The sequence below is a fragment of the Ammospiza nelsoni genome, chromosome 14, assembly GCF_027579445.1.
Source record: "Ammospiza nelsoni isolate bAmmNel1 chromosome 14, bAmmNel1.pri, whole genome shotgun sequence".
NCBI classification, from domain to species: domain Eukaryota; kingdom Metazoa; phylum Chordata; class Aves; order Passeriformes; family Passerellidae; genus Ammospiza; species Ammospiza nelsoni.
The window spans coordinates 3,574,607-3,594,735 of NC_080646.1; the positions used below are offsets into that span (position 1 = coordinate 3,574,607).

The 20,129-nt window shown below is 39.9% G+C and overlaps 1 protein-coding gene across 5 annotated transcripts in view; it reads right to left on the reverse strand.

The window, feature by feature from the left end:
* Nucleotides 1–8,242: 8,242 nt before the first annotated feature.
* Nucleotides 8,243–20,129, reverse strand: part of LRRC28 (leucine rich repeat containing 28) — a 48,613-nt gene continuing 36,726 nt past the window's right edge. For all 5 annotated transcript variants that reach the window (XM_059482338.1, XM_059482337.1, XM_059482340.1 and 2 more), the window contains 4 exons: nucleotides 18,315–18,417; nucleotides 14,717–14,892; nucleotides 12,356–12,515; nucleotides 8,243–9,517 (listed from right to left, as the gene is read on the reverse strand). In XM_059482338.1, coding sequence (XP_059338321.1) covers nucleotides 9,445–9,517; nucleotides 12,356–12,515; nucleotides 14,717–14,892; nucleotides 18,315–18,417 — 512 coding nt within the window. In that variant the 3' untranslated portion in view covers nucleotides 8,243–9,444. The remainder of the gene's footprint in view (nucleotides 9,518–12,355; nucleotides 12,516–14,716; nucleotides 14,893–18,314; nucleotides 18,418–20,129) is intronic.

The following is a 20,129-nucleotide window of genomic DNA, read 5'->3' on the forward strand; positions in this document are numbered from 1 at the left end:
AGTCCCGGGCCACGTGGCAGGTCAAACCACCGCCCAGTTTGTTGGCACCCTCCAAAGTTTAAATACACTTTGAGCCAGCAGTGAATCATCCCTGGCAGGTAAGAATGATATTAATTTATGACATGCCAAGTGCAAGCAGATCTTTTGGTGTCAGTCCAATGGTTTTAGCCTTATTAACACGCGGCGATGGCTCAGGTTGCAGCTGTGCACATTAAACTCTGGCAAGTGGCATTTTAAACAATGACAAACTTCAGAACAATCACTCCACACATGGAGCCAGGCCAGGCAAAACTGAAGGGTGGCAGAATAAAGGTCAAGGGGGGGAACCTGTTTGTCTGGGAGAGGAACAGGTGGCCCGCTTGGCTTGCTGCAGGGTCTCTAAACCGTCTGAAGGACACAGTCAGGGATCATTTTAACCCATTAAGCTGCTTAAGCCTTCCTTTACACCAGTCTGAACTTCGAGAAAGCATTAAACCTTAAAGAGCTTAGTAATACATCTTTAGGAAAGCTCTCCCCTGTGCTTATGCATCCAGAGTGCACATGCTGCACTGTGCACAGGCACATCCTTCCCGTGACAGCAGGACCCCTCTGGCAGCTGAGCCAGATCCAAGCAGCTAACACACAGAAAGCTTTAAAGTAAAGCCCTGCACCAAAGCAGAATGTCACACTGGGACACAGACAACAAGGGGAACACGTCCCCATCACCACTGTGCCACTCAGCAGGCCTGAGGACACTGTCAGAGAGTAAAACATTTCCTCACCAGTTCCTCCCTCACCAGCTTCACACAGGACATGGAGCAAACTGCGGTGCCGAGACCTTGGGATATGCCCATGGAACTCAAACCACATCCAGCAAGGAGGGCTGTGACAGACAGTGACTTGTGAGGGCAGCTTCTTACCTTAACACCCAGGCAGAGCAAAGTCGGTCCAAACCATTCCTGCCAGCTGTGTTTGCACCAGAAAATAGAATGATGGAGACATAAAAGACATTTTCATGGCAGGAAACATAAATATTCCATGCCATGTTTCAAAGCTGTATTTCTCAATTTGAAAAACATCAAAATAGGGTTTTTTTAAGTGTCAAAAGCCAGATGTTTCAGAATAAAACAGCAGAATAAGACCTGACATGTAACAATGTTTTCCAATGCAGTGCTTCCAAACCAGTTGTTTTCACAATTTTTCATTTGCCCCCTCTCCACCCAGTCTTATCCTTGCAAGCAGAATTTTTATTTTCCAACCAGGTACTTCCCAAAAGAAAGAATTTTGAGCAATAAATCAGATCTTGTTAAATAAATAGAAGGATTTAGCTACACACAAGATCTGATCCAAAACAGAACAGGGTGTAAATTTATAAAGAAATAGTTCTCTCAGATTTAAATACCAGGTGTGTGGATATATTTATTCCCAAATGAAATTAAAGGAATTAAATTCTTTCGTAACAAGGCACTTTTATTCTGGAATAGGAGCATCCACATATGAAATTAATCAAGAATAGCTAAAGCCACAGTAAGGTTTCAGGCTACTGACTGTAAGTGAAAACAGTAAATTCATTCTGCCTCTTGCAATTCCTTGCTACATAACACACCAGATCCCCCTGGATAAATGTTCCTGTAAGTAAAAGACCAGTCCCAGCATGTCTGTGAACACCTCATGATAATACTTCAATGAGATGGACTGGAATCAATATTTTCCATCTTGGCAACTCGGGGCCAGCGAGCAGGAGCTGGGCAGGGCGGGCAGCCAGCGCGACAGCGGCGCGGCGGGGAGCACAGCTGGCACAACACTGACCTGGAAAGACATTTCTAGCTAGCAGGTATCAGTTCCTGCACCATCTGAGCCTCCTGGAGGAAGGAGGGAAAAAGGAGATAATTAAATAGAGGTTTTCAATTCAAACCTTCTCCAAAGTATCTTTATAGGGATCAGACAGAAATTTGGCTACAGTCTAGACCGAGCTACTGGAGACATTTGAGCCCCCACGTTTCATGGAGGCTTAAGAGCCAGGATTAGATACTGCTAGATCTAAAAACCTGATACAAAATACTGATTTAATATACATTAATTCAAGTTAGATATCCCTCAGTTCATCTGCAGCCAGAACAGAGCACATATTTGTGATCCAGGTAATTGTGCAGAAATGTGATTAGGTGGTGTCTCTGGTGGAGCACAAACCTGTGTCACTGTGCAGGTAACAAACTGCTCTAATATTGGTCATAACAGGGTCTGTTTTCCAACCAGAAAGCAGAACAACATTTTCTGGTCAGGAGTGAGGACTGAGGGAGGAAACAAGGGCTATTATTTACAACTATACAGGCAGAGAAACAGAAGAGGCATTACACCTCTGTGAAGAGTAATGAGCGTGTCAGAAGTATAAAATCAATCTTAATTCTACAAAGATGTAGGATACAACTAAACTCCCTATTGGGCAGTTACTCAGTTTTTATAGAAACAAAGATATAGAACAGTAAGGTGTGAATATAGAGAATAATTCATCTTGGTTCTTTTAGACATGGGGTTCTCTACTGCCTACAACCCACTGTTTTTTATCCTGCTTTAAAAGGAGCATTTACCTGGAATTCATATAGGAGACCTTGCCAGCCCTATTCCAAGCCAGGCTTTCTGAAGAAAGTTAAAGCTGTTTTTCTTGGTAATTCTTCTCTTCATGTATCATCCCCATTGATTCAGCTTTTTGCAAAATGAAACTGGAGAGCCAACAGAGACACAGCAAAATCAAAGGCAGCCAAATTCAAGGCCATGCTCAGACTGCTTTGGAACTTCAGTGCCAGCAAAGCAATCACAGTTATCACAAACTGATCTAACAGTATTCAGCTTGATTCTTCTAATGGCTTGAACAATAAAAATCAATGGTTAGACCTCTGTAGTACAAAGGAAACCTAGTAAGATTTAAATGATAGCTACAAGTGCAGAATTTTAGGAATTCAAAACACAAAAAAACCAAAATGGGGCATATTTGAGACAATTAGTTGATATTTATCCCTAGAAGGAACACTGGTCATCTTCTTAAATTTATTTTTTCACGAGATCCGGGCAATGTCGTCAGCATCTTTAGACCATACCTGCATTTTGTGATGAATTATGAGCTCTCTTTCTCATCCCTAAACAAAATGTTAGTGATCCCAGTGGACCCTACGTGCACCAAAATGAGATTTAACAATGCATTTTTTTGCTTTCTTAATCAAATAACTTGATTTGCTGTTATAATACTGCACTTAGAGAGCATTCATAGTGCTGATCAATAAACAAACACAGTATTGCATTTTTCATTACAAGAGAGCTTTCTCAACTGATCTTGAGAAAAAAGATTAACCCTCCTAATAACTTGGTGAAGTTCACAGCAAATGACAGCAGAACACCTTGGGGTGTCCTGTGGCAGGGCCAGGATTTGGATGATGCTGATGGGTCCCTCCCAGCTCAGCACACTCTGTGATTCCATGGCCAGTCCTCAGCACGTGGCTGTAGTCATATTTAGCACCAGGACAGGGCTCCACGAGTGGCAGCTTTCTCTGGCAGAAAGAGCCAGTCAATATTTACATTCCTCATGAACATACAAAAGAGCATCAGGGTACTTGAGAAATTAGCCCTTGATTGCCACTTGGACGGCATCATCAGAAAGGCAAATCACTTCAGCACCTCCAACAACAGAACTGTTCTTGAGACTCAGATCTCTCACAGATGTGTCAAGGTCTTTGCCTGGGAGCAGGAGGTGCCTGAAGGGCACAATGGGTGCTGAAAGAGCCTGACGTTTATTATTTAAAATGTGAAAAGATAAAAAAAGCATATGGTCAACTCCTGCTTTCTTTCTTGCTGAAGCAGCAGACAGAAATCTGATAGTCCTGAGCCAGCTAGAGGGAGGATTGGTGGGGTTCTTCAGTACAGGCTAGAGAGGGTTCTACTGCAACATTAAACTGTTGCTGAAGTTGGGGGACACAGATGCAGTGGGTTCAACATGGCATTCAAGTTTTCAAAATGTCACCATGCAGAACAGCCCTAAATCTTGGCTTAGAAGTCACAAAACATCCAGTGCCTTTCCAAGTGAGATCTCAGCTCCTCTCATTTCCTGCATACAATAGCATTATTCACTCACTGAAGTTTCCACTTAGCTTGCATTTATGCCAAGTACTTTTAATTGCAAAGGAAAAGGATGTTAAGCTCTCCCGTTTCTTTCTTTCTAATTCATAAGGGACACATCAGTGGCTGGTAAAAGTTATAGGTTCAGGGTTGTTCTCCCATTTATTAAGGGACTCACATCCTTCTCCTGCTGCCAGGCAAACAGAGGTTACCTCCATTGTAAGGGCAGGAAAAGTTACCTTGTCATTTGTAAAATACAAAAAAGGCAAATAATTGTAAACTAACTACCAAACAGGCTTCAGGGAAATCTGGACAGCACCTAAAACTGCAAGGTTTACAACTGATCTGAGTGACCTTGGGCACCACAGGTCTCACTGGAGAATGCATACTGAGTATTCACCCAACACACTCACAGAAATCCAGGCAGCATCCAGCTCAGAGAACTCATCACAACATGGAGAGCAGCAGCTTTGACTGAAGCAAAATGCTGCATAGCAAGGAGTGAAACAACTGGAAAAACAGATGCTTAATTTCTACTTATTTTTGGCAGCCTTGTTCCCGTGATATCTGTTAAATGAGGAAAAAAAGCTGCTGAATGCTGCTTAGTAAGGAATCCATGAACCACAGCCTCATCTCTGGACTGTCAGGGTGGCAGTACAGCCCTACAGAAACTTATTTTCCTTTTGATCAATCCACGGAAGGGTCTGAAGTAACGTTTCCATATGGGTTTTGCTCCTATTATGCAAGATCTGATGAACTACATTGTCTGAGACAAAGGGATTAAATGAATTGAAGTGGTGTTTTGGGCTTGGGAGTGCTTTGAGTGTCTTCACCCCACCTCTTCAGCCTTGGGACAAGAGACTTATTAGCTAATTACCATGCAAATGAACTGAAATGTAAATTAAATGCTACATTCTAACATAGCTTAATAGTCCCAGGAGCAAGAATTTAGTTAATTTTAATGAATGGTAATTCTATCCAAAAATATAGTTTATTAACAAGCACATACAATAATTCGCACCACTAACTTTAAATAAACCATCTAGCAAGCTCACCTTCACACTAAGTGACATTTGGTTAATACAGAGCAAGAAAGCAATGCACATGTGCTTTCCACAGACACAGAATGAACTCAGTTGCAAACAGAGTTCAAGTTATAATCCAAAAAAGGGCACATAAAAGCAAAAGCAATGAAGACTTCACATGAACATTGCCATTTCTTTCCACCAGACCTTTGGTCTCCTACAAAATAGGTCTGTAATACAAAAAAGTAATAAAAACTCTGGATTCAATTTATTCAGCCTCTTCTATCACAAGTTAACCATAACATTTTGCAACAACATGAGTAGTATTAAGAGGGAGGTAAGAGGCAAAGATAGTCACATCTTGGAATTATGGAAGTGCAGCTGCAGACACAGCAGCAGCCATGGATTCTGGTGTCATCCCAGTTTTTGCAAGAAATACAAAGATGGCAACACACATTCCTCCCTCTCATCAACTAGAACTTGACCCATCATCCACTGACATCAGGGCAAAAATTCTTCTGTTATCAGTGGTATTGTGGTGGGCCAAAGTGGCCTTCAAAAGCCAGTTCTCCTCTCTAGTGACAGGTTTGTCACTGCAGGCTTCAGCTGGGCTGTGCTGTCAGTAGAACCTGACACGCTGCTCCCACACGGGTGTTAGAACAGTCCTGTGCTCCCCTCAATGCCAGAAAAAGGGATTCAGCAGAATTCAATCTGCAGGAATTGCAGCCAACTTGGCAATAAACAGCACTGCTCTGCTCAGAGCAACATCTCAACCTCACCACAACCAAGTAAATAGAAGGCTGGTAATGAACCGTGGTAAGAGCCCAGGAGAAGCATCAAAACAGAAAAATACACATTTCTTTATATTAGACCTTGCTCTTTGCACAGGAAAGGGCATTTCTGATCCTCTGAGAGATGATGAGGAAGGTTCCCAGGAACTGCGCTCTGAATGTAACAGTGTCCATGGCAAAAACCCTCAGAAGGATTTTTAAACAAAGCCAGAGATTCCTCCATTTCCTTCATGGCAGAACCAAAAGCTACCTCTATATAGGGTTGGAATTTTATTAACATGGTGCTTACTATCACAACTTAAACAAAAGTTATGGCTGTGATCCCTAATTATAATTGTAGTTAATCCTTACTTAGAAAAATTTTATAGCAGTATCAATGGGACTTATTTTATCTCATCCCTCTCCTGCACCTTTCTCTTTGTAATGCCTTGAGAAAAAAGAAATCAAAAAACTTTTCCTGCTTCCACCCTAAGTGAAGAATTAAGATCTACTGTTAACAACAAAAAAAACTTTTTAGATGGTAATTGTTTTCAAAATCTGGCACCTGATGTTTTGCAGTACACAGAAAAAATTACCTAGGTGGGAGCTAACCTGACAAACCAGAGCAAGAAATCAAAAATTACCCAGAAACAAACCATCTACAGAGAAGTCCAAGCACTGTGGCATCTTGAAAAACCAGTGATGCACAGTTCAATCAGCAACAAAATCCCTCTCTGCAATTTGCATAGCTGGCTCTCATGCTTGCTGGTTATGAAATACTCTTACAGCAGAACAACTTTAGAAAAATTTGGACAAGTGAGAATGGAGTTATTTTAATCTAGAAGAATATCACCCAAAGATACAGATGAATACAAACACTGTTCATACAAAAAAACCCCAAAACATCAAACATGAACTTAAGCTGCATTCTCAGTCTATATATTGGCTTTCCCCTTCTTTGTTTTATAAAAATAGGGTATGACATTTCAGCTTCAATTGCATGTTTAAGTCATTTATTTATTGAACATTCCATTCTTGAAATATCATCTATTAAAGTGTTAGTTAAGATTCATCCTGCTTATAGAACAGGCTAAGTTTCTTCTGAACTGCACTTGGAGACAATAATAAAGAGACTGATGCAGACTCAATAAGAAATAATTAGATTATGGGAAGAAGAAAAAAAAAATAAATAGTTATAATAATAAAATCTAGCTTCACTCTTCTTGACTCCTAATAAAACAAATGCTGATGTCTTTTAGGTGATCACAGCCAGATTTAACTCCAAAATAGTATTTACAGACTGAATTCAGATATAAACTGTGATTTCAAGTCTACAACTTGCTATAAAAAGAGGACAAAACTTCCAAGAAAACATCTCCTTCAAAGACAGAGGAAGCCACAGTAAAAATTAATACTGAAAAATCCTGATCAGAGTATTGTATAAAAATTACCATCTGTAACACTACCATAGCTTTTATCATCTGTTTTTACAAAAGTGGATTTTGTCCTACACTTGCACATTTCTGATACAGATATAATTGTACATGGGCAGTTTACATCTCAGCTCTGAGGTACTGAAGGAAAAGGATAAAGCTGAAGGTGGATTTTGCTGCCTCAGCAGTGAACCCTGTGGGGTGGCTGGGCCTGCTGGGATTCCAACTTGGAAACAAACCTGGGAAACGACACAGACAGAAATCCAAAAGCACCAAGGCTGCTTGGAGATGGCTCTTTCCCCTACTGCAAAGCAGATTCAATAAATGGGATTTACTTTAGAAAGTTTCACAATTCTTAAGCAGTAGATGATACTTGCATTCCTGAATGATTAAGTTCTACATTTCTTAATGCTAATTCAACTCTCTAAAACCAACCCAATAAAACCAGGAAAGATTTTTACAAGTTACATGCACAACCTAAAAATTCCACCCTCAAAACTGCCTTTTTGGTACTCTCTTAAGCTCTTAAGATACTCTATTTATTGAAGAGATGCCAGGAAGCCTGCAGAGGGAACAAATGCTTCTTTGGCAACAGGAAAACATTTTAATGCCTCCTGCCTTCAAAGTACGCACACCTCACCACAACATATGCTAATACACTACCAAATAAGTCTCTTTATCTTGCCATTTTTATAACAAACTGTTTCATTCATATCTATTTCAGCTTGTAACTACCTACTGCACAGAGCAGCACACTGTGCTAAATCAACAAGTGGTTTATACCTAAGAAATAGAAAGTAAAAAAAAAAAAAGAACAAATTATATTTAAAAAATATTATATATTCAAAAAGAAATCAAAAGGGGCCGATCATGTATAAACTGTTTTAGTATAAAATCAAAATGTTTAGTCACGTAGGCATTTTGGGCCTTTTTTCCATCCTTCATTCTTTATTTAAAATAAACAAGATGTAACAAAAAGAGATTCCCACAAATATGATAGTGAGTGGCAATTTGCACCAAATCTGCCATTAATGTATGAAAACAAATGTGCCAGCCCTTCTGTGCAGGTATCCATATGTGCAAATATACCTGTGCATGGAGATACACACCTGCTCCTGGACTTCCAGCCTTCTCCAAGGCACACAATCCACTGACACACTTGGATAAATCAGCCAAATGCTGAATCTAGAAAAAGATCAAGACCAGCTCTTTGCAGATCTATAGCCTGCAACTGTAAAAATACAATAAATATAAAGTTTTACTATCATATTACTAGTTGGATTTTTTCCAAGGGAAATTGATACTTAAAGTTGTCTTCTTCCTGAAGAATTTCATGGAACAAAAGGAGAACTATTTCTAAAAATAAAGCAATGAAAATAAAGACAACACACCCTCAAACATGCTGGAGCAAGAGTCCTTAGTGTAGGCATCAGTACCAGCCTTCACTGAAACAGGATCTTCAGTCTCCAGACATATCCTAGTTACTCCCATTAAATAACTGTGGTATTTAATGATACTAGAAAGAAAGATCTGCTTTTAGCATGGGGATTTAAATACCACAGAGAACTGTCAAAGACTTGGTATACAACTGGGATAACTCTGCTGCAGTAAACATTAAGATGAGAGAGAGAAAGTAAGGCTGAATTCTATGGAAAAGTCAGTGGGATCCATCAAAGGTTTCTGCAGGCTTACAGCAATACACCTGATTGCAGCTGTACAGGGGAAGAGGATAGGGATGAATAAGTGAAAATTTGTTTGCCATAACTGAACTTTTCTTTTTCCAGTTAGAGGAATGCAACTGCCTCAAATGATGCAATGGGTCAACCTGAAATCAGGCACATTTGAAAAATACTGGAAATCCTGAAGTCAGAGCCTGTGAATGTGTTTGGTTTGTGTGCTGCCTTGGAGGAGAAAGAAATTAATACTTTTAAAAGCTCGGTATTTACACTTCTGAAAAGTTCCTGCAGTTCATCCAGATTTGATAGGGCAGGATTTAAGTGCCTCAGAGTGTTCCTGACTGGGCACTTCTGCTGCTTTGGCACAAGCACACACGGTATTCCAGTACCACAGGGACACAGCATCGAACGCAGCTTTACACTGGCACCACTCCTGAGGAGGTTGAAATGTTTATCAACTCAGTAGGTCAAAAGTCTGCAGACACTGGGTGGAGCAGCAGTATGCCACAAAACTAACAGTTGTCCTCCTAGAAGAAAAAAAACAACAAAAGGAGGGGGGGGGAACAGTTGTCAGTAAAGATTAAAGCTCCTGGCTGCATTCCACACAGACAACGTGCTGGTTTGTAAAATACAGGATTAGCCCATCTCCACAGCCCAGAAAAAGCACAGGTTCATCTGCTGTCTCTGAGTGCCTGACACCAAGGCAGGGAAACACTGTAGGGGTTCTCAAAACCTTCCTGGTTTCTTATGCACTGGGTTTAGAGCAGCAGTGTGTGGTTTTTCTCTCTGAGCAGGGTGTGCCTGAGTGTCACAGCCAGCAGGTTTAGCAGCTGACAGGAAAATAGCTGGGCAGCCTTGGCCCTGCTCGTGTGTTTCTTAAATTACTGCTTGTAGGCATGACATGACTGAAGGGCAGTGTCCTCCCTGGTTAGCAGAGTGAACAAGCAGATCTTCAGAAAGGATGAGTGACAGGCAGTGCTGTCACACCGTGCCACGCAGTGCAGCAGGGATGGCACTGTGCAAGTGTGATCCGAGCCTCACAGTGACCCTGCTCCTGCTCCAGCCTGCCAGGGACTGAGATATCTGCCTTCAAAATGTTCAGATCTGTTCTTCACTAACCCAGAAATCACACTTTACCCAGTGCTCATGGCATCTGTGCTTCTTCAGCTACAGAAATCCAGTCCAACACGTAACTCTCCTTCCCTCTAAGAAGATACAGAATGTGATACGGAAATCCAGGCAGGAGTTTACTGGCATGGGTGTGGCATGTGCTAATCAGTGCTGTTCAAATGCCCAGGATCCTACCCTGTGTGTTTTCATGGTCACTTTAAGCTGTTTAGAACAGAAACCCTGTCCTTCACATCTTTCTAAACCAGCTATCACACCTCCACAATTCCACATAATCTTACCATGTCAAGTGCACAAGCTACAGAGATAAGGATGACAGGCTGCCCTGTTTAGATCTCATTTTCTGTGGATTTGCATCAAATGTCAGCTACTTAAGATTGGATTCATTAAAGGCATTTTGCAGAACACAGTACATTCTTGTCTAAGGGAAGAAATGATAACTATTTTTGAAACAAGTGAAAACCATGCAGAAACACGTATTTTTAATTATTACATTTTTGAATGTTAATATGGTGTTCTCCCAAAACAGCTCTAAAGTATGTTTTTGTGGAGTCTTAAATTTTATAATTCCTAAAGGTGTCTACTGATAATGTCTATCATCTTGTAACTGTATCTTCTACAATGAGCAATGCTTAGCAATTAATTACAAAGTAGTCCAAACTCTCACATTGTTGAATTATTCAGGATAATAGATGGATTTAGTGACTAGCCAGTAGTTTTCCATCATTTTCTTAGAAAATGACACTGTTGAATGTTTGAAAGAGATTCTTTATAGCATGATTATAACATGACTAAGAGTATTATGACTGTAATATGGAAGTTAATTATTTCACTCAACATGAAATCCACTGAATTTCGACATATGACTGAAGTGTAACAGAGTGGCAAATTGAAGTGTGCAATCTCTGCAATCAGATCTTTCTAAGAAAGATGGCTTTTCCAAAATAGCATTTATGCAGCCCTCTGGCTGCTGCCCAGATTTGGCATACCTAAGTTGTTTCATTTCATAAAGCTGAATTGCTTACAAATCAGATGCTTCTCATGTTACAAACTCACAGCAAAACAGGCTGGGATACAGCTGTGTAAAACAGGTACCATCAACCTGAACCACCCATTAGTCTCTTCTCTTTTATTGATGATCTTCCCATGGAAAAGCTTCTTTTAATGGAAGATCAAATCCACTATCAAATCAATGGATTTCCACAGACCAGGAACTAAGTGGTGTTCCTGCATTAGACAGGAACTTATACTTTAGGTATATGCTTTGTAATTAATGGCTTGACTGGAATTCTCTAACAAGAATCTAACATCACCTTTTCTTGTTTAACTCCAAGTGACTAAGCTTTAAACTCCCTTTATTACCTTTCAAATAGCACAAGCTGAAATTCCTCAGATGATGCTTTTCCACTGCAGAAACTGGATTCATTGATATTATGGCTCATGGAAGGCTACAGTATCCACTCAGACTAATAAGGATTAGGGAAAGAATCACTGCAAAGCAATCAGGACTCACCTTAAAGGTATTTTATATCTTTATCTACATGAAGGCAACATTCCCTGAACTATATCCCTATTTTGAGTCCCTTCTATGACTGTACTGTCCAGTAGGCCAGCAAGTCTGTGTGGGCTTGTGCACTTGACTTGTGAATCTTGTAGACACTCTCACAACTGCTACAACCATAAAACTGAAGTATTATTAAAAACATGTATTGCTACAAAATATATGTTCCTATGCAGAATGCTTCCACAGCATATCTCAGTTAATTAGTGTGGAAATTAAAACAAGAGTATTTTACTGCAGAACATTTTAATTAAGCTCTAGCTTTAGAGTTTTTTTCCATCTTGATCCTGCAGCACTTTTTGTTTGGAGGTGGCAATCTGAAGCCAGAGACCATCAGGGCAATTACTGGTGTTAGGTACCACTTCCTTCCCAGGGCACAGAGCTGCCAGGCATGTGCTGCACTACCACAAACAGCTCAATCCCTCCTATCCAAACCCCTTCCTGTCTTACACCAGGCTGAGACAAGCATATCTGAAGACCCTTTTAAGAGTCTAACAGAAATATTTTGGTTGACTCATGAATAAAATATTTGTCAACATATACATGCAATCACAGGCTAGGGACTTTAGATCTGAAATGCTAAGTTTAAAAAAAAATATCCTTAAGAATATGCTTTGTTCCATAAGGTGTTTTTTCTTCCTAGATGAAACCCCAGTGTAATTTCCTGTATAATTACCCTTGATGCAATCCTGCCATTGGAGTTTCCCTCAAGGGAAAGAGCTTTGGGTAGACAATGGTAAACATAGGCTGGCTGCAGCGGTGGCAGTGTCCCAAGGGACAGTGCAGCAATTCCAAGAGGCTTTTGGGTAGTGAGATTGGAGTGAGAAAGTTTAAATCTAGAGAAGAAAAGAAACAAAAAATATTTATAATAAAATGATTGCATGATAAAGGCAAACACAAGCATGATCCATGAACAATTCAGAAAACAGCTGCCTCACATTCTTAAGGTTTTGTCAAAACAACAATGAGGTAATACAAATTACCACAATTAGAGTGAGGCACACAGTGCTTTCCATGTCTAAATTCAAAAAGTTGAAGTTAAATGTACAAATTTAGCATCTGTGGGAATAAGTTTAACTGGGCTAAAATACCCAGGTGAAAATATTATAGTTTGAGCAAATATTAGAAAGGATTAAAAGATAATGAAGGATTTTTAGACACAGAGATATCTAGACATGTTTAGTAACTAATAGTAATACATTATGAAAAGGACATCAGTAGTATTTTATTAAAATATTTCAGCAACCAATCCAGCAGGATAGCTAACCTCACTACAAAGCCCAAACTCCATCATCAGCAAAAAGAGATTTGCAGTATTTGGAATTACTTGAAATTCAATCCAGCCCAGCATAATTCTCACAGGCCCAACCAAAGAGACCACTCTAAAAAGATCAATACATTGCTCATCTGTTAAGTGTTCCCCCACAGCCTACAGGATGCCATCATTTTCACCAAAAGGGACTCCAGGGTCATTTCCTGGGAAAGAGCCATCACTTTCCCAGGCCTGGCCCAAACCACACAGTGTTTTATAAATTAAACCCCACATGCTAATCTCCATCTAGAAACTGAGAGACAGCAAGACAGGTGAGTGAGTTTAGGTGCTGAGTAATCAAGACAAGATGCAGTACCTGATAAATCAGTTTTATGGTATCACACTGGTTTCAGCTTTCCACCTCTTCAAGGCTGAACCCCAGACACAATGTACCACAAGGGCCCCAAGGAGGGGATGAGCAGGACATGTGCGTCAGAAAGAAAAGGTCACACTCTGCAGAGTGTGCAAAGACTGAGGAAAAGTAGTCCAGTCACTTCTGTCACTTCCCCAGCAGCTGCCAAGTATTTAACAGCACTCTTGAAACTGCAAATTTAGGCAGTGACAGATGAAATCTGCTACTTTAATCATATGTGCCACCTGCTTCCCCAGCACAGCATTATCATACACCTGTCTGACACAGGCCCTGCTCCTGCTCACCAAAACCGGGCTGTTGCAGTGCTAATGCCCACAGTCTTTAATAAGGTCACTCAGAACAGGACACAGCTAGAGCTGGGTGTATATGGATATATAAATCCATCTTTTTCAGGTTCTGCATCTTGGCTGAAAATGGGTGTAACCCTCACAGCCTTGTATAAAACTGTTTACAAACCATCCCTTAAACTGATTCTGCAGTACCACCTTCCCATTCCCACACCAAAGTTCACTGGCATCTTCAGGAACCACATCCACACAGCTGGATTCCAGAAATGACTGTGCAAGTCACAAGTGGGTGAGAAAAGGCAGACTCCTTGTACACTTCTCCTGGTGAAGCAGTGAGGATTTACTCCAGGGGCCAAGGTACAAAGAGACCCTTTCCATAACCCCTCTAATCCTCCCACTGGAACTCTCCACTCTTCCGCTTTCTCCTTTGACCTTTAAAGCTGAGAGTTCCCAAGATAACATCAACAGTGGGGAGTCACAACACATCCAGATCTGAGAGGATCTGCAGGTTATCATCAGATATTGCTAACTCATGTGATTGCATGATGCAGAACCAGATGAGCCAAGGGCCACTTCAGAGCAGAGAGCCTGAATTGGGGCAGAACTAAAGCAGCTCAGCTGTCACGCTGTGCTGAAATGGCCGAGGGCTGCTCGCATTTCTTCTGCCTTATGTATAACAAGTCTGCCAGTTTAGGAGTGTGCTGCCTGGCAAGGAGCTGCATTGTTGGCTGATGCATCTGATCTTGCCTCAGGAACTGTATTTCTCATCTCCTATTTCCATTAAAGAGTTTCTCCTGCAAAAAAAAGTGTCCTTCTTCATACAGGCTTCAAGTAAGAAACCATCTATAAGCACCACTTGACTTCAGAATTAGTCTTTGGAACTCTGGTTTTTGATATTGGACACTTTTGTTCTAATGCAGCATTTCAAACATAATTTGATTAAATAAATCTTTTAAAATATAAATCCTTGCCCAAGCCTTTGAAGAACTGTTAAAAATGTTCCTATCACTGCGAGAAAACACTTTCACTCTTTCTGTAATCTGAAAAATGCAGAAAATTTCATACCTTTCAAAAACCTGTAGTAGGTGTTATAGAGGGTCCTCATGGCCAGTTCTTGCAAAGGCAGGACATGATCTGTTTCTGTCCCTATAGATTTCACCTCTGCTGGCAGGAACACAGTTAACTGGCCTGATGAAAAAGAGAGCAGTTTCACCTCTGAAACTTGAATTGGAGAACCACAACTAGAAGGACACAAGACATTTAGAAAGTGGTTAGAAAAAAAATCATAAAAGTAACTTTACAGGGAAACCCAGATGACCAACCCAAAGTAAGCCTGATACTGCTCTCCAGTGCAGCACCCCTCAAGGATTCCTTGCAGAGAGCAGTGCATGGTGGGGTTGACCTTTAAAGGTCCCTTCTCAAACTATTCTATGATTCTATGTTTCTACAGATTCCCACCTTCTGTGATGTGCTAGACATGGGACATTTGGAGGAATTACTCATCAAATAACATAAAGAGATGAGAACACACCCAAGGGGGTGAACCACGTATGCTACGTGCCCATGACTTTGCCACGTGACAATCTCTTTTAGCCTCTTTTAGTAAATCCTTTACTGAGGGGAGCAGTTTCCTACCCAACAGTTTGCTTCTCGTGTCTTGGATCAACCAGCTGAAAACAATCATGGATTTCTTAACCATAACACATGAGGCAAACTCCCGCCCCCCAAAAGTATTTTAAGTGCCACTGGGTAATTCTGTACTACACCTTTCCCCATCCAGAGTTCCCTTGGAGGGCATGGGGTGGGCAGATGAAGGAAAAATAAAAACAACAGCCATGCTGTAGTGGGAAGATATCCTAATAAGTCTATAAGCCTTGCCCTTCCCAAATCATATATGGAAAGGGAAGGTTATTTGGATCCAGAGAGAGAAACTTAGCTTGTAGTAAAAATAATAACTCTTTACGTGATCACTGTTGCAAGCGATCATACCAGAGAGACACGCATAGGAAAATTCTACTAAGAGGCTGGGGAAGTCAACAGGGGAATTGGAATTGTTTATGACAACTGAAATTTGAAGCCAAGAGCAACTTGTTAGGGCCAGTCCTAACAAATGGAACAGAAACACAAATTTGTCAGCCTTCCCAGATGTTAGACCTAAAACGGAGGTAACCACTCTCAACCTTATCAGATGTGAAAGAAGTCTCATAGTACTTGTCTGACAACAAAAATCTCATCTCTTCTGATTAAAGGAGAAACAGCCCAGAGAAACAACCAAAATACAGTAGCATTAAACAGCAAGCAAGTCAATAGGCCTCTTGCTAAATATTTAATACTTTCCCATTCGTGAAGTTAAAATATAAGTGGGAATTGAGAGATCCAGTATTCCAATGATCCATTCCCAAAGAGTTAGTTATCACAATAAATAAATCTATAATGTTGTATTTTCAAGCTGAATAACTCCATACCAACCACACCAAGGAACAAACCCTGAACTCCTTACAGCAGTTCAGAGCTGGGACATTTGGTCTACTTTATGTAAAGGGTGAGGCTATTAATGCCACACATAAAATCCATGGAGGTTAAAAATTGGAATAGAGGATGGTCTAAACAGCTGGGGAAAAAGAGGAGCTGCAGAAGAAGCCTGGTGGATAAATATGTGAGGGGAAAAAAAAGCTGAGACCACCTATTGGCTGCCTTCAACAAGACTGACAAATCCCTAACTGGGGACTATGAAATCCAATCTGCAAAAAATAAGATCAAAATTTATTTTGAGTGCTGAGATCATCACCTCTCATATAAAAGACTTTTTTCAGTCAGTCTGACTGCAGGATGCCCAGACAGAGATTCAATACTTACACAAGGCAATTTATATTCTATTTTCAGAAATCAAGCTTTATGTCAGTAACAGCAGCTTGTCAGATTTTATTCTCCAGTGGAGGGCCAGACAGAGCACTAAAGCCTGGATCTTCAACTCTTGCCTGACCCATGAAAACCTTAGCCTGGTTACTAACGCTTTCTTGGAAAGAACACAGAAATTCTTCACATGACCATTATTACACAATTTTAAAGTCTCTTAGCACATTAACAAATAAAACCTTTGGTTTCTTAACAATATATACGTGCTCTTCTCCTACTGGAATTTTTTTCTTAAAAATAATTTGTAATGTTTCAAGATGGTTTCACAACAAAGACAAGGATCTGTTTAGTGCACAAATACAAGCATTTTTCTTACTAGAAATTATCCCTTTTTACTATTCATTATTAAGGAAGAAAATCACTTTTCATTCCACAGAGGCATTACAAGAATCAATTTCATTGCAACACTTGCAACTCCTCTAGTCTCTTCTATACCAGATTTTTAAGACTAGATTATATAATTCTGTACTAGATTTATAATATAATATCAGAAACAGTAGCAGGTGGTCTCACCAGCACTGTACATGTAAGAACAGCAAAAAGAACTGGTAAGATCTTCACAAAGGTCAGTGCAAAGATAAAATTCTTTTCACTGAGTATAAAATGAAAACTTAAAAAAACCCCCAAAAACCAAAACACCATGGCTGTTGTATAAAACCACCTGAAAGGCAGGACAGTTGGACCACCTCGTGCATTATCATTACTATTTTTGGTCACAATCAATACAATTCTGTTAAATTTAAGGTCAATTTAATGTCTGTCTAACAATTTACAATCAGTTCTGAAAGAAAAAAGGCTAGAATTTCTCCTTCCTGAAAAACGAAATTAGTAAAAGCTTGCGAGTCACACAGTTCAGCAGAACTGTAATCCAACTGCAAGTATTTAAATATCACCAAGCAGCTGACATGGGAATATTAGAAAAACCTTAAAATGCCAAGACTCAGCATCTCCCATATTGCAGCAGAGTGCAGGCTGTAGAGAGGGAATTTATATTTAATGCGAGATCTGCTGAGAGTGAGCATACCAGAAATTTATAATTAGATGGTAATGGGGACAATCCTCTTCTGATCAGTTTTACACCAGCAAGGCTCCATTCATCAGGGGTGCTGATCCTAATTTATGCCAGTGTCAGGGCAGAAAGAATTAAGCCAGTGTCCTACACAGACCACTTTTTTCTTGCATTCTAACCACAAACATGAGACAGCCCAGGATATTTTTAAAATCCACATATAAAAATAAACCTGTCAATCCATAACTCCTAAAAAAAGTCACTTTAGTTAGTAGGTAGCAAGACCTACAAGAAGTTGATACTGGGATGTAAAATGCGTGAAGGAGCTGTACATAACTTTTCAAGATATGACCAACAACTTACAGAAATGTGAGCATTTAGAAACAAAGAGATGCAGCAATATATTAAAATTATTTTGCTCTTTCTTTAGTTCTGGAAACTCTATGAAGCCTACACTTTTGGCCAACTTTTAAAGTCAGCTCTAGACCTTACATTATTATTACAAATTCTTTCAGAGTAACTTCACTGTTATGCCTTAATACTAAAATAGTCAAAAGTCAGCAATTAACACAGAAGATTTATTACAAAAATAAAACCGAGCAGGGAGCTGCAGTAATCCCCTCCAAGTAACATCAGCACTGGATCAATCACAGACACATAAAAAATAACTAGCTGCATCACACAGGAGAAGTTTTACAAGGACAGGTACACAATGAGTCTGAATGAATTCATACCTACCCACTGCAACCAATGACTTTATTATACAGATAAGATGGGAGGCCTTTCAGGTGAATGTTGTTATCCACATAAACATACTGGAGCTCTCGAGAACGACCTAAATCTGGGTTTAGAAAACAAGAAAAGTCAAGGGGAGAAAGGATGACATAGTGACAATTATAAGCAAAGAAATTCTCTTTAATTATAAATAAGCTAATCAGACTCAATGTAAGCAAACATAAATTAGTACTTCTCAGTTGTAAAATTTCAGCCAATGGTTTTATTATGGATGAGCTGAAAAGCTGTTTAGAAGCAAGCATTTCAAATTACTAAAACAAAACAAAGCCCCCTTTCAGAAGCCTTGAAAATCCCATTATAAATAATTAAATTTTAACATTGACAAACTCTGAAGTCAGTTTGAAGAAGCAAAGGGACAATTGATTTCAAATCCTCCGTGCATACTTCAAGTTCATAAGGTCAAACCTGCTTTCATTAACTGGCCTCATGTCAGTGAAATCACAGCTTCTCTATCTTTGGGAAAGTGGGCAAGACAGACACAAGAATGTGCTCTGTCCCCCTCCTTCTCTTCTCCAAGGAGAGATCCTTGCTGGGATTCATTAGCCTTAACCAAATACAAGTGCAGTCATTCAGAAATGAGTCTGTGTGGTGCAGGGAATTACAGAGCCCCAGAAAACACAAAGCATTAAACTGCAGAATGTTAGACATCAAAAGTTGTGGCTGCAATAAATGATCAATACTTCTGCAGGTGTGCTGATTGCATTACTGCTCTTAAAATATTCATGGCTGGTAGTCAAAAGAAGCAAGTACAGCATGATTAAGTAATGCCTTCGTGGACTAGAAATCTATTAAGATACCTCTGGATAGAAGCATATCAGTATGGATCTATTTTATTTTGCTTAAAAATTAAAATTAAATGGGAAAATTTAGGTTTCTTGGAAGAATTCTCAGAAATGAGAATTTTGCTTATTAGCAAGGTCTAGTGAGTGGTAAAACTGTCTGCTATGAAGAGAAGTGAAAAACAAATGAGAGACATTTCAAAAAACACTAAACTGAACAAAACAGTAAAGTCTGAAAGAGTTCTGGACTAATAAGAAAGCTGATGTGCAGGATCAGCTGGGCAGCCCAACTCATCTGACACTCCCATGCCCTTTGAGACACTGGGTAGGAAAAGGTTTCTATGTTTAGTGCAAAGCACAAACCAGGAGAACAAAGTCTGAAAGCCTCTGCCCGGGATGGGAGAGCTGTGACCCAAACAAACTGCATCATGAAGAACACAAATAATCTGTGTGCCTCCCAACTTGTTAAACTTTCATGAGGACCTTAGAGAGACTAAGATAAACAAGCATTTGGCTGCATCAGCCACAGCAAGACAATACTAATATTGACTAATTCTGACTTCCATCTTTATCAGTTACCTTGGCTGGCAGAAATAAGGGTAACTGGAGAAATGGGCACAGCTTCTGTCCCCTTTGTAATCATGACCAAGAATAAAAATTAAAACAAACCCCATGATATTTCTATTCAGAAATTATATTTGGAATACTGATCTCTTCTCATTCCCTGCTACAACAATAGGTAACACAAAGCCTTCTTTATTACTGAATAGTTTTATCGTACACAAGAGCCCTAAATACCACTTAGTGCAGATATTTTGGGTAATCCCTCCCCAGATGTGTGTCCATCTGAAAATACACTGAATGTCTTCAGCTGTCACCCACTCAAATGGCAGCTGTGAGCACCAGAAACCTTAAAAGTTTGTGCTGAGGAGTGGCACAATATCAAATCTTTGATCTGAAGAAGTGGTGACGATACCAA